The 12,381-nt window shown below is 43.3% G+C and overlaps 1 protein-coding gene across 1 annotated transcript; it reads right to left on the bottom strand.

The window, feature by feature from the left end:
• On the bottom strand, positions 1-1,640 carry LOC118313916 (histone H2A.Z). The gene is made up of 5 exons (XM_035639904.2): positions 1,490-1,640; positions 1,130-1,207; positions 848-961; positions 602-731; positions 1-332 (listed from the first exon to the last, which is right to left on the bottom strand). Exons 1-5 carry the CDS (start codon positions 1,490-1,492, stop codon positions 271-273), a joined length of 387 nt encoding a protein of 128 aa, XP_035495797.1. The 5' UTR covers positions 1,493-1,640; the 3' UTR covers positions 1-270.
• Positions 1,641-12,381: the final 10,741 nt, after the last annotated feature.

Below are 12,381 nucleotides of genomic sequence, written 5' to 3'. Positions count from 1 at the left end.
CCCAATCAACAGCTTTATTAAAACACCACTTTGACCATGGGAATGTCAAAAAATTAAGTGTCAACACAAAAACTGCAGCACCAGAAAAAGGAAAAAAGCCAAACACAAAAAAAAATGAGCTTCTCTGAAGCCACTTTTAAAAAATACCCCCGGTGAGTAAATGCAAGCTCAACCATACAAAACAACCCCTAAAGGTGTTCTAATCTAAGACAAATAACCACTCGATGCAGACTTCGTCCTGAGATGGCACCGCTTCCAGAGCACTTCAGGTTATACGGTCTTCTGCTGGCCCTTCTTTCCAATCAGAGACTTGTGGATGTGAGGGATGACACCTGAGAGAGAGAGAAGCACATGGATGAGCCAATAGTCAGTGTTGCAGTCAAGCAGACAGAACACATGGGAGCCAAAGACACACATTTACAAAAACCAAGTAAATAGTTACCATCCAATATTATAACTAATGTGATTATGTATGCAGTACTCTAAAATGAGTCTGACGCCGTGAGCACAACGCAGGGAGTATAAAGTGGATATTAGTGACGAGAATCAGAATAGGAACGTCCACTTTTCAGTGCACAAAAAGGTGGACGACTTCATTTACCTCCGCCCGCGATGGTCGCCTTGATGAGTGAATCCAGCTCTTCGTCTCCTCGAATGGCCAGCTGCAAGTGGCGTGGGGTGATGCGCTTCACCTTGAGATCCTTGGACGCGTTCCCTGCCAACTCCAGCACCTGGGAGGGGACAAACCAGCCGTTGAGCACTCGCGTGGGCCCCGAGCGGGGCCCCGAGCGGGGCCCCTCGGGAGCCGCATCACGTGCTCGTTGGGCGACCGGGAGGTTATCCTTACCTCGGCCGTGAGGTACTCGAGGATCGCCGCGCTGTACACCGCTGCGGTGGCTCCCACTCGCCCGTGGCTGGTGGTCCTCGACTTGAGGTGTCTGTGGATGCGACCCACCGGGAACTGCGGCGGGGAGACAGAAAGCGGCCGTCAGTGCGGAGAAACACAAACACACGGGGGTCCAGTGGCCCCCCGGCGAGAGACGGCCATCGGCCGGCGACCTCTCCGGCGTCGGGCTGTTGATGGGGTGCGCGCCGCCGAGGCGACGAATGAACAAGTCGGGGGACAAACCTGCAGTCCTGCTCTCTGCGAGCGCGATATCGCCTTCGTCTTGGTCTTCCCCGAGTCCTTTCCTGCTTTTCCGCCAGCCTGCAGACACAAACAATATTGCTCGTGAGCTCACGGACGCCGAAGCCCACATTGCCACGGGGCGACGTTGACGACACCTGACGAGCTCTGCGCGCATTGCATCGTTCACTCAGCGCAGCCATTCGAGATAAGTGAGCTAGCGCGCTAAGCTAGCAAAGCAGCTAACTTTAGCGGCTAGCGGTTAGCTATTCACAAGCGCACCGGCGGCTACCTACCATTTATAACTAACTATACGTACACGCGCAGTACTGATATGTCACAAAGACGAAATTAAATACGAACCATTTTTTAAAACGCACAATTTCCGACACTGCAGCACAAAAATGAAATAACCCACAGCCAAGAACCGACTGCTACTTGGAACTACAACATCCGCCTATTATTATCCAGAATATATAGCTAATCTGTATCCGGGTAACTGAGGGGAGAGCACAAGCCAATCATATTTCGCTATGTATTTCCTGCCGTTGCGTTCAGCCAATGACCGAGGAGAGGCCTCACTATGCGGGAAAGTGGTACATATCCGTTTAAAGTAATGATGGGTAATGTAGTTCTGACATTCAGATCTATTGCTATTGTCCCTTTTTCATAATAAAATAGGAAATTAATAATGATTACGTTTTATTTCACAGGCATTTGGTCATAAAATAAACAAAATACATGCGTGTGAAATTTATTATTCGCTTTCCTTTTTTTGTTTGGACAACTTCCATTTAGAATGACATGAATCACAAGAGGCACAATACAAGGTATGTAATTTAAAAACAAAATAGCAAAACGCAGAAACCCCTCAGAATTAACTGCAACAAAAGAAACCTGTATTTTCTTATTTTAAAAAACGTTTCTTTGTCATTTTTCATCCTTTTCCTGGAAGAATACACTGTCCCTTTGTTATAATTGTTCATGAAACTTAAAGAATGTGTTTGGTGTAAGTTTTTTTTTTACCACCAAACTCTAAACACACACACTAAGCATGACTTTATTTCCTGTTTAGTAGATAGATGTAGTCATAGATGTAGATGTAGTCAAATGTGCTTAAACTGCTGTGAACTGGGGATTGCTACTGTGACCACATGATGGCGATATAGATTCACTATTTTTCATGCAATCATTGTCCTAAATAATAACAACCACCAACTCTACTCATCTATACTAAAACTACAAGTTATAGTGACAAATGTTTTTGTCAGATTTTAGGTGGAGATGGAATAAATAAAGACTAAAGGACTAAATATCCAAGCATTCCGACTGTCTTAATATATGTTCATAACTGACCATGTGCAATTCTAAAACTACTGCTGGTTGCATGGAATTGGAGCAAACTGTGCAGAGGAGGTGAGAAATAGTGCCCAACTTGGAGTTTACAGTCTAAGTCACACATTTTTCAAATGCTTGGTTGTTTGGAATTTGTCGAGAGGTAATTTAGATGATCAGTGTGATGGATGTCCTGCTTTTTCATTGAATTTGTGCCATTGGGATTTTACATAAAGGGCTCATTCTAAGGTAACAAAAACACAAGAATTCCTTCTTTCAGGTGAATATACATTGACGAAAACACCATTGTGAATATTATATTCAGTTTATGTTAATAGATTGAGCTTTAAGTCACGATCTGGATTTTTTTTAATAACAAAACCTCTACTCAAGGAAAATGGACTTTATTAATGTAGCCCTTTAGTCTTATGGACCACTGAAAGTGCTTTACAGTACCAGTTCAATTCACCCATTCACACACATTCATAAAGCGCTGCTATACACAGCGCTTTTTCTATCACACATCTTTCTTACTCGGTCGGCACAGCCATCAGGGGCAATTCAGGGTTAAGTCTCTTGCCAAAGGACACGGCATGCGGACTGGAGGTGCCAGGGATCAAACGATCAGCCTTCTAGCTCTATATGTCAAGCCACAGCTGTCCAATTTGCTCAAAGGTCCATTTACAATTTTTTTCTCACCAATTTTCTTTTTTTTACTTAGATTTCTTTGTTGAGCTACTGTCTCCAAACATTTACCAGTCATTTCTTCATTAAAATATGTAGAACTAAGAAAATATGTAGATGATGGAAAAAATAAGCTATTAATACGATTTACAAATAGGATATAGAATGTCCAATGCATTTGCTCAATTACAACCATAAACTGATCAAATAAATACTTTTCTTTACCCATTGTTTTTAGGGCAGTGGGTGAGATATGAATTTGTGTATTATTGATTTTAGTGGTTACTGTACAAGTAACAGGTTATAGTTAATCCTGAAAATCAAGCAGCAGCTGAAACTAGAGATATTTAAGTCTCCTTTTCATCCTATTTTACTGCAGTGTTAATGGATAACAGGCTCCAGTCCAGGGGAGTGGCGAGACTTGATAAGACAATGTGTGTGTGTGTGTGTGTGTGTGTGTGTGTGTGTGTGTGTGTGCGTGTGCGTGTGCGTGCGCGTGTTCATCTGTGTACAGCTGGTGGTGGGCTGGTCACATCTAAATCACATACCGTTCATTCTCAGGCATACTCCCCTTTCAGCGGCCAGTCACTCACTCTCTCCCCTGACCTCTACCTCGCTCGCTCATTCTCCTGTCCCTCTCTCCCTCAGTCACTGTCAATCACCTCTCAGTCCCTGCTGCCTCCGTCAATGAGCTTTCAAACATTTGAAGTCTTTTTCTCTGTGTGCCCTTGCCCAGTTGTAGCTTTTCTTTCTCCAGGTCACTCACTCTGTCTCCTTGGCGGGGCTGGTCCAGGAATAAAACCACTTAGGGTGGATTTGAAATTAGTAGGGTGTATTGCAGACAGCTATGAGGGACCGTTGTCCATCAAAACGCAATTCAAAATGAAAGTAATGTACAGCTGATTTTGTCTGGATCAAACTGTCATGAGGTGCAAATACACATAACTACATATGCTTCCATGGTACTAGCAAAGGTATGTCTTTAAACAGTTTATGGTTTATAATATATTGTTTATATATAAAATAACACTCCTAACAGGTGTGAGCTGGTGCTATTAGTCTTTTGAACCATTTTGCTGCCGATGATGTTACTGTTGTCTCCATACTTTGCCTTGCTGTCTGCAGCTGGGGAGGCTGTGTTGTTGCCAGTGTTGGACTTTCGGCGTCCACAACTATTTTTCAAAAATTCATCAAATGGTATTTGGCCAACTAGCATAACACTTATACACCATGTTGCTCTGCCCCAGTGGTGAGGGGAAGTCAAGTCAACATCTATGCAGACCAACACAACGGATCAGACGTGACACATATATTATTCACATTTTTTCAATGTCGTGAAAAAAAAGGAAGTGTTTGTCACGGATGACAAACACTTCTACGGAATGTTGGAAACTGATCAAAAGCTTATTTGGTTTTGAACCACAAATGAAAGTGAACCAGGAAGCTAACCCCTCATTCCCAAACACCTTCTGGAATTCTGAAACGGCAATGAACTAGATATAGAACTCGGGTGGAACAACATCTTGATTCTTCCTGGTTGTTTGGAACTACTACAGGAACCAGTCTTAAATAGTGATATAGCGACATTATTTTAAAGATGCCTTTGAGCCTCAGTTTAAAATACTCTGCTTTTGATCATAGTTCGTAAATATTCCCTCAAAAGAATTCCATTACTTTGTTAGAAAATATGTGAAATTACATCTACTCTTTCTCTCTCATTGGAAAATACAGAATCGATTTACAACTATTGATATCAAAGGTTGAACTGGTGCACACAAGATGTCTCCAACTCATTATCTTGTTTAATGTTACATTTGACCGTGGCCATATCTCAAGAGTTTCAGGGTGGTCGATCAAACATAAGGGCCGAGTCTGCCTGACTGTAACCTGTGCACACACTCCTCATTGGTCTAAATGAATCATTCAATTGTGGGTGTTCCTGTTACACATCTCCAGGACAAAGACTTCAGTGTGAGATATTGTGCCATGAATTTGATCTGCCAATGCAGTTGTTGTTGTTATGGTTTATTAAGCTGAGAAATGATTGGAAAATGTCTGCGCCCGAGAGCGAAGTACAGCTCTGGACACCGACAGTGTCTCCACAACCCACTCGGGGGTTAGACGGCAGGATGGGAGAGGAAGAGAGGGAGAGCGCAGCGGAAGCACGGGTGGACGAAGAGCGTGAGAAACTGTGGTGTCACGCCGTATGCTGGGACTCAAGTTGAAAAACAGTTTGTTGGGAAAAGACTCCAGAGTTGTCCAACTAGAGATGAGGTTGCCTCAAAAGCAAGTAGAAGTTCCTCACCAAATACACCATGTGATCAAGTGAATGGAACTATATCTGGTGCATCAAAAGTTGTTTTGTGGAGACTATAAGCAGTGTAATTAATTTATTGGTCTAATCCCTATGAATGAAAATGAATACCAACCAACAGTCACCTCTTTTGAATGGTTATAGTGATGACGTCATCCTAAAAGCATGTGGGTCAATGAGGAGTATGAATATTCCCACTCATTATCAGGGAGTGCGAGTGTGTGTCACTGCTCCATTTGTTTTTCAGCTCAAGTTGTGTCGCTCATGTAGAGGATGGGAAAATGACCCCCATTCGCCGTTGCTGCGCGTCAAATGGGTGAAGTGAAGTGTAGAGCTAGAGCCTGGCCAGAAGGAGCCAGCTCTACACCACTATCCAGAAGGATAGAGCCATTTCCTGCACTGGTGGATGTCCCCGGTTGGTTCATCCCAAAATTGTTAAGATCCCTATCCAAAACGTAACCCGACATGATGTTCTCCTCTCAGGAGGAACACTACTTGGCACTCTTCAGGAAGCTGCAGTCGTGAAGCCACTCACCCGTCTCACCTGGACTCACAAATGCCCCTGCGACATTTCAAAGACGCGTGAGTTCTGGAGAGGTCTGAGGGATCAGTGTTGTTCTCCCTATTTGGATGCTGTATTGTGTTATTCCACTTCTTTTGAAACATGCAAACACTAAGACACGTTTTTGGTCAACTGAGCGAACATGGAATTAAACTGCGGCGACAGATTAGATACATAATCGTATATAATATTACGAGTAGTGTCAGCTGAGGCAGTCCAAATTGACCCCAAGGACTTGGAGGCAGTGATACAGTGGAAAGAGAGAGAGCCAAAGACGGTGGGGGAAGTTAGAGCCTTAATAGGTTTTCTTAAGCTACTACTGCTACAGCTTTTATTCAGGATTTTGTTAGGATAGCCAGACCTCTTTTTGACCTCACACAGGACCACAAGGAATCTAAACAAGTGCTGAAGTGGGCGATTTGTGAAAAGTTAAAAAACGAACAGCATTACGCCCCCACTTTCACGGTATATACCGATAACAATCCCCTGACTTACATATTGACGAGCCAAACACGATGCAGTCGGCCACCGCTGGGTCGGCGAGTTGGACACTTCAACTTCGACATCAAAAAAAAGGCCAGGGAATGAATGAATGAATGCTGACGCTGAGACACTGTCTCGCTATCCCATCAAGTGGCATGAGCGCACAGGCGAGTACACTGAAGCGATGCCCCCAGATACAGTGGCAGCTATCTGGTAGGTGGAGAAAAATGAGGATGTGCCCTGGGCAGCCGTATTGGTCCTCGACTGAACTGGTGATGATTTACCAAATGGTACTGTACAACAGATGTCACGTGAGACAAGGAGACTAGTACATGAGTGGACTAGAGTAAAACTAGACAAGGGAATTCTATACAGACATGCTGGTCAGAGGAAACAGTTGGTTTTGTTCCGAGTGAACTAAAACAAATGGTGCTTAAAAGTTTACACAACGATATGGGACATGTTGGTGCTGATAAGGCAGTTCGTTTAGCAAGAGATAGGTTCTTTTGGCCTTTCGTGATCAGAAAGTGTGTGTGTTAAGAAGAAACGCCCTCGTGTCCCACACAAAGCACCCACGGGATCCACAACGTCCAGTGCCCCGGTCGAGTTTGTCTCAGTCGATTACCTCCGCTTCGCAAAGTCAGGGATGCTATGAACATAAAATATTACAAACCCGAGGTTTGGTTACCCTGAAAACTTTCACCGCGAATCTGAGAATGCACTGTTTCAGAGACTCCAACAATTGGCTGGCATATCTCGTTCTCGTACCACTCCCTATCATCCGCAGGGGAGTCCTGTCGAGAGACCAAACAGAACACTGCACCAGATGCTTCGAACCCTGCAGGAAGAAGACAAGTCTGATTGGAAAGAGCACCTGCCTCACATTGTGCAAGCTCACAACTGCACTACTCACGAAGCTACGGGATACTCCCCATTTTCCCTTTCATATGGACGAGCCCCACGCTTGCCAGTCGACTTACTATTTGACCTTGAACCCGAACAAGAGACACCAGACAGAAAAATGTTTGCACAAAAATGGGCAAGTAGGATGCGGGAGGCCTACAAAAATTCCCCCATAAATCACCAGCAAAGGGAAAAAGGCAATATGGCAAGGGTGTGAAAGGTGCCACTCCCCAACCAGGAGACAGAGTGCTCGTGAGGGACCAGCCCCGGCAAGCTCCGTGCCTACTGGGAGGACAGGGTCCACCGTGTGAAGACTCCTACCACCCCCGTCCCATACCAGTGTGCAGGACGACTCCCATCGGGCAGCATGCCACTCACGCCATTTGATCCCTCCGCTCGGGAGTTTCAGCCAGTGAGTTATGTATCAGCTGATGGAGTGACAGTTACAGAGCCAGAAGCAACTAACTCTCAAAGTGTGGATAACGCAGAAACAGAACAGGAGGTAAATGATGTCCAAGAGGAAAATGATGCAGTAGAAGAGCAGTCTGGACCAGATTCACCAGAACAAACTGTGAGGAGATCTTCACGTGCACCACGACCCAGGGCAATGTTCACTTATAATAGTTTTGGCCAACCCTCATATCAGCCTTTGATGCCTGGAGTCAACTCTGTGTTCCAATATGTACCTTACTTCATGTCAAGTACAGGAATGCCAAACCTAATTTCCCCGCACACTAACTATGTACCAAGGCCAGTCGTTTGGTCTAAGTCGACTGAGAACAAGGGCTGGATTCATGATAATCCAGACACTGGACAGGTTCTTTAGGCAGTGATGTGATCATGTGATGACTTCAGGAGTCATGTATAAAAAGTAGGGCAGAGCATAGATGATGGGAAAATAGCCTCTATTGAAAGTTGAATGAATTTTTTATTATATTTATTTTATTTTGTAAATCTAAACACTTACACATCACCAGCTACTTTATGAATAAGTCGTCTTTCTTTAACACATTTTATTTGAATGTTGTTACCTTCTTGTGACAGCACACACACACACACACACACACACACAGGAAGATCCTGCATGTGAAAGCGTGTGTTTCAGCTCATCTCTGGAATCTCTTGTTTCTGCTTGTGTTAGAATAAGTTGATGTGTGCCGGTCGAATCACTGAACCTGCAAAAGGAAAGGTAGAAGGGCGCTTGGGGAGCACATACCTCCGCCGAGGCTAATTCCCCCGATCTCGCCATGTCAAAAAAAAGTGGGAAAAGAATCCTGGATCCGTCCGTTTATCCAGATTCACTCCAAAACTACTTCCTTCGGTCCTGCCCCACCCCTCCACAAAATGGCATGGAAATAGGATCAGTAGTTTTTAGAGACAGACAGACAGACATCAATGAAAACATAAGCTCTTTGGCAGAGGTACTAAATATTTAGAAAGCCACTGCTACTGTATATTCATCAAACACTGCATTACAAAAGTCCCAGTATAGTATAGTCATTAAAATCATCAAGAAATAGTGTGTAACTCCAAAAAAAAGAGCCTATTTTACCCTTGCTGTTTGCATTGAGTTAAAACAAAGAGATATAATGAGTTCTTCAGTGAGCTCTAGAGGGCTTGGTAATTCTATTTTTGGCTGGAACACAACAGTGAGGCCGGTCCTAGATCTGTATGAAGTTCAACAGCCAGTGAGTCTTGGAGTGTCCCTGTTTGCCGCTGCTCGTTCAAAATGAATTGGCGCTAAAAAGTGACTATTGCGTCATCAGGTGGCGTTCACAGGCAGTGTTGGGAAAGTAGCGCTTTTTGTTACCAAATTAACTGACTTCCCCCCCAAACATCACTTCACAGATTGGGTGACTTTTTGGACGGACCTCAGCTACTTGCCATGGAAGAGAGTCGCCATCGCCTCGCAATGCATGAAATTAGGCTTTCCCTCTCTTTGCCTCTCATGAACTTCAATGCACGTGAGCTGTCATAGATGTATGTGAGCTTCTACCTTTCTCTTTGAGTGATTATTTCATCAACACTACCTCCGCCAAGGCCCAACAATCCCCTTAAATCCAATCAAGCCGCACCAAATTGCACACTCATAGATATCAGTGCCTGACATATGCCCGATTTTTTTCCATCAAGGTTCATGAATTATTCCCTGGGAGAATGGTGCAAATGTCAAATAAATTTGTAATGTTAAAGAAAGTGAAAAAAATCTGCCCCTTTGTTTGTATCCGCCCTAAACTTTAATGGACTCTTTCTTGGCCCATGTCCTATCCTTTCACCAAGTTTAGTGGAAACCTGTTCACTTTTTTTTTGGCATAATCATGTTGAGAAAATAAACAAACCAATCAACAAACAAAGAAATGGACAGGGGCAAAAAACATCAATCACAACACAGCCACCGTCTGTAATTCATGTCCATGGTGAATTGTTCAGACAAGTGTGGTTATAAAATCAGGATTTTATCAGAGCAGAGCAGCAGCTGGGAAATGACTGTGAAGTGACTGTTTCCAAGCCATGGGTGACGTCACAGGCAGATTAGGACACATCTGAGCCGCCCACAATAGCCCACATACGTCTACTTACCGTACAGTGCTTATTGTGGTGTTTTTTGTATTGTCATGTCATTTTAATGACAGCAATCACATCGCCACATGCAAAACTATTTTGCAGCAGAATGTCACTGCATCCTGGGATTAGAGCTGGCCAAGATGATTGTGATTGGTTCAGGAAATACAAACAAGCCAAAGACCCCCCCGAATAGTAGAATGATAAAGGAGCATTCTCCAGCAGAGCACTGACAAATTGGCTTCGGACAAAATAAAATACAACTCAAAAATTGCTGGCCTTGCAGTAATGTACTGACCAGAGCTTTAAAGAGCATCGTCAGTAGCCCAACCTTTTTTTGAACAGGGGCGTCACCTGAATTTGCGCAGCCAATCTTATAAATCTTTAATTAATGCAATTAATGTCAAAAACGTATCCACTGATTGTTTATTTATTCATTAAGTCGTCATTATGAATTCATGCATCATCAGTCAACCCATGACGTCAAGCAAAACCGCAGTTCATTTAGTGGCATATATTTCTCCTCTGTAGACTTTATGGATCCATAAGATGAGAACAAACAAAGGAAACCTCAAAACAGCAGACCAGGCAGGATCACAGCATCCCCATGGGTGGGGGAGGCATTATGCTTCCACAATAATATCACACAAATACAGTGGACAAAATGAGTTAAGCAGCGACTGTTAATGGATTTTACAAGTGCATGGATAGTGAAAGTTAACCCCTAACACCCCCAACACACACACACACACACACACACACATACACACACACACACTGGTCCCAGCTGGGCCAGGAGTCAGACAGGACTTTGACAGATGGTCCAATGGGACGCTGGAGAGGGAGGGAGGGAGGGAGGGAGGGAGGAGACAAGGGCTAAAGGGAAGGATGGATGGAGGATGGAGAGGAGGGGGGCAATGCTAATGGAGGCAGAACTGTGTGTGTGTGTGTGTGTGGTGGGGGGGGGGGGGGGGGGGGGGGGGGGGGAGTCATCTGTTCCTGAAAGAATGGAGGAATAAGAATAAGGGCTATAAACCTCACGCGAGACAATGTAGCCCTGCTGACGCTGCATTTGCACTTATATGAAGATTTTGGCACGTGTGTGCAGACACACAAACACACATAAGAAACAATGGACACACACTAAGGTTCTGCTCACCAGACTTTATTTGGGGTAATCTGATCTAGTTCTTTTGATAACTATAATTAAGAATAAAGATGAACAGCTGAATTAATTTGAATAATCGACTTGAAATTTAATTCATGATAAATGTGACATTGATTTAATCACATGGCTGCTATGTCACCAAGCACACAGCTTAATGGTTACTTCATGTCTGAAAAAAGATCTTATTCTAATTGGTGCCCTAATCGTATCAATATACATTTGTTTCCCCTGAAATTCAGCTATATTCGATATGCAAGCAGAGGCCCCGCCCCCCGGGTGCGAGTCAAATTGACTCGCGTTGTGGCCACGCCCACGCATCTTCGCTCCCTCGCGCTGGCTGCTCCCTTCCGAAACCAGCCATACATAAAAGTCAGGGTAGAAAGAGAAACTCTGCTCTCTGACTTCCTTATGCAACTACCAAAATAAAGGCAACACATGAATTCAAGTACAGCTATTGACTCAGTGAACATACAATTTTATGTTTTTGACATCAAGTTCCAACAAACATGTCAGTTTATAACGTGACATCATCGCAAGGTTGTAACAATAGGCAGGCCTAGGAATGTCATACCATATATACATATATATATATATATATATATATATACATATATACATATATTTCTACACTGAAAAAGTTTCAGTGTAGAAATGCGTGAATCTACTGAAACATAATGCTGATCATCCGCCCCCGGACCCCTAACTACATCCCATTTAAGATTTTATAGACATTGTTCTTTTAATCAAATTGCGTAAAGGAGCAATATTCATCAATTGATCTGTTCTCTGTACGTTTCATCGTTCAAACTTGAGTTTTAGGTTATAACAACATAGATATTCATCATGTTATATAAGTATAACATTTATATATATATATATATATATTAAATTATACCATATTGCATCATTACATCTTATCAAAGCCTAAAATGTGCCCTGTTGTGAAGAATGTGAAATGGATGTTGCTGAAGGGAATAGAGAAAACTGTGACTATATATTTTAAAGTATTTAAGTATTCTTATTTTATGCATATATTCTTATTTTAGTTTGGTATATATTCCGTTTCCTCTTCTCTGTTGTCTCCGAGAGCAACCACACTCTAAATGATGTTGTTCACTCACAATGACAATAATAAAGCCTCTTTGTGTCTTGTGTGCTTTTGTTCTTTGGAGGCGTCAAGTTTTGCGCTCTTATTTTGAAGGACACATACAGTCTTCCCGTGAGACCGTGGCGAAAGGTTCGTG

The sequence above is a fragment of the Scophthalmus maximus genome, chromosome 1, assembly GCF_022379125.1.
Source record: "Scophthalmus maximus strain ysfricsl-2021 chromosome 1, ASM2237912v1, whole genome shotgun sequence".
In the NCBI taxonomy this organism is placed as follows: domain Eukaryota; kingdom Metazoa; phylum Chordata; class Actinopteri; order Pleuronectiformes; family Scophthalmidae; genus Scophthalmus; species Scophthalmus maximus.
This window is presented reverse-complemented; position numbering and strand designations above follow the sequence as displayed.

What these genes read in the sequence shown, in the direction of transcription:
- LOC118313916 (XM_035639904.2), bottom strand. An exon ending in TCGAGTACCTCACGGCCGAG is followed by an intron (nt 732 to 847) that starts GTAAGGATAACC and finishes GTCCCCTCCCAG; the next exon opens with GTGCTGGAGTTGGCAGGGAA. An exon ending in GGCGACCATCGCGGGCGGAG is followed by an intron (nt 333 to 601) that starts GTAAATGAAGTC and finishes TCTCTCTCTCAG; the next exon opens with GTGTCATCCCTCACATCCAC.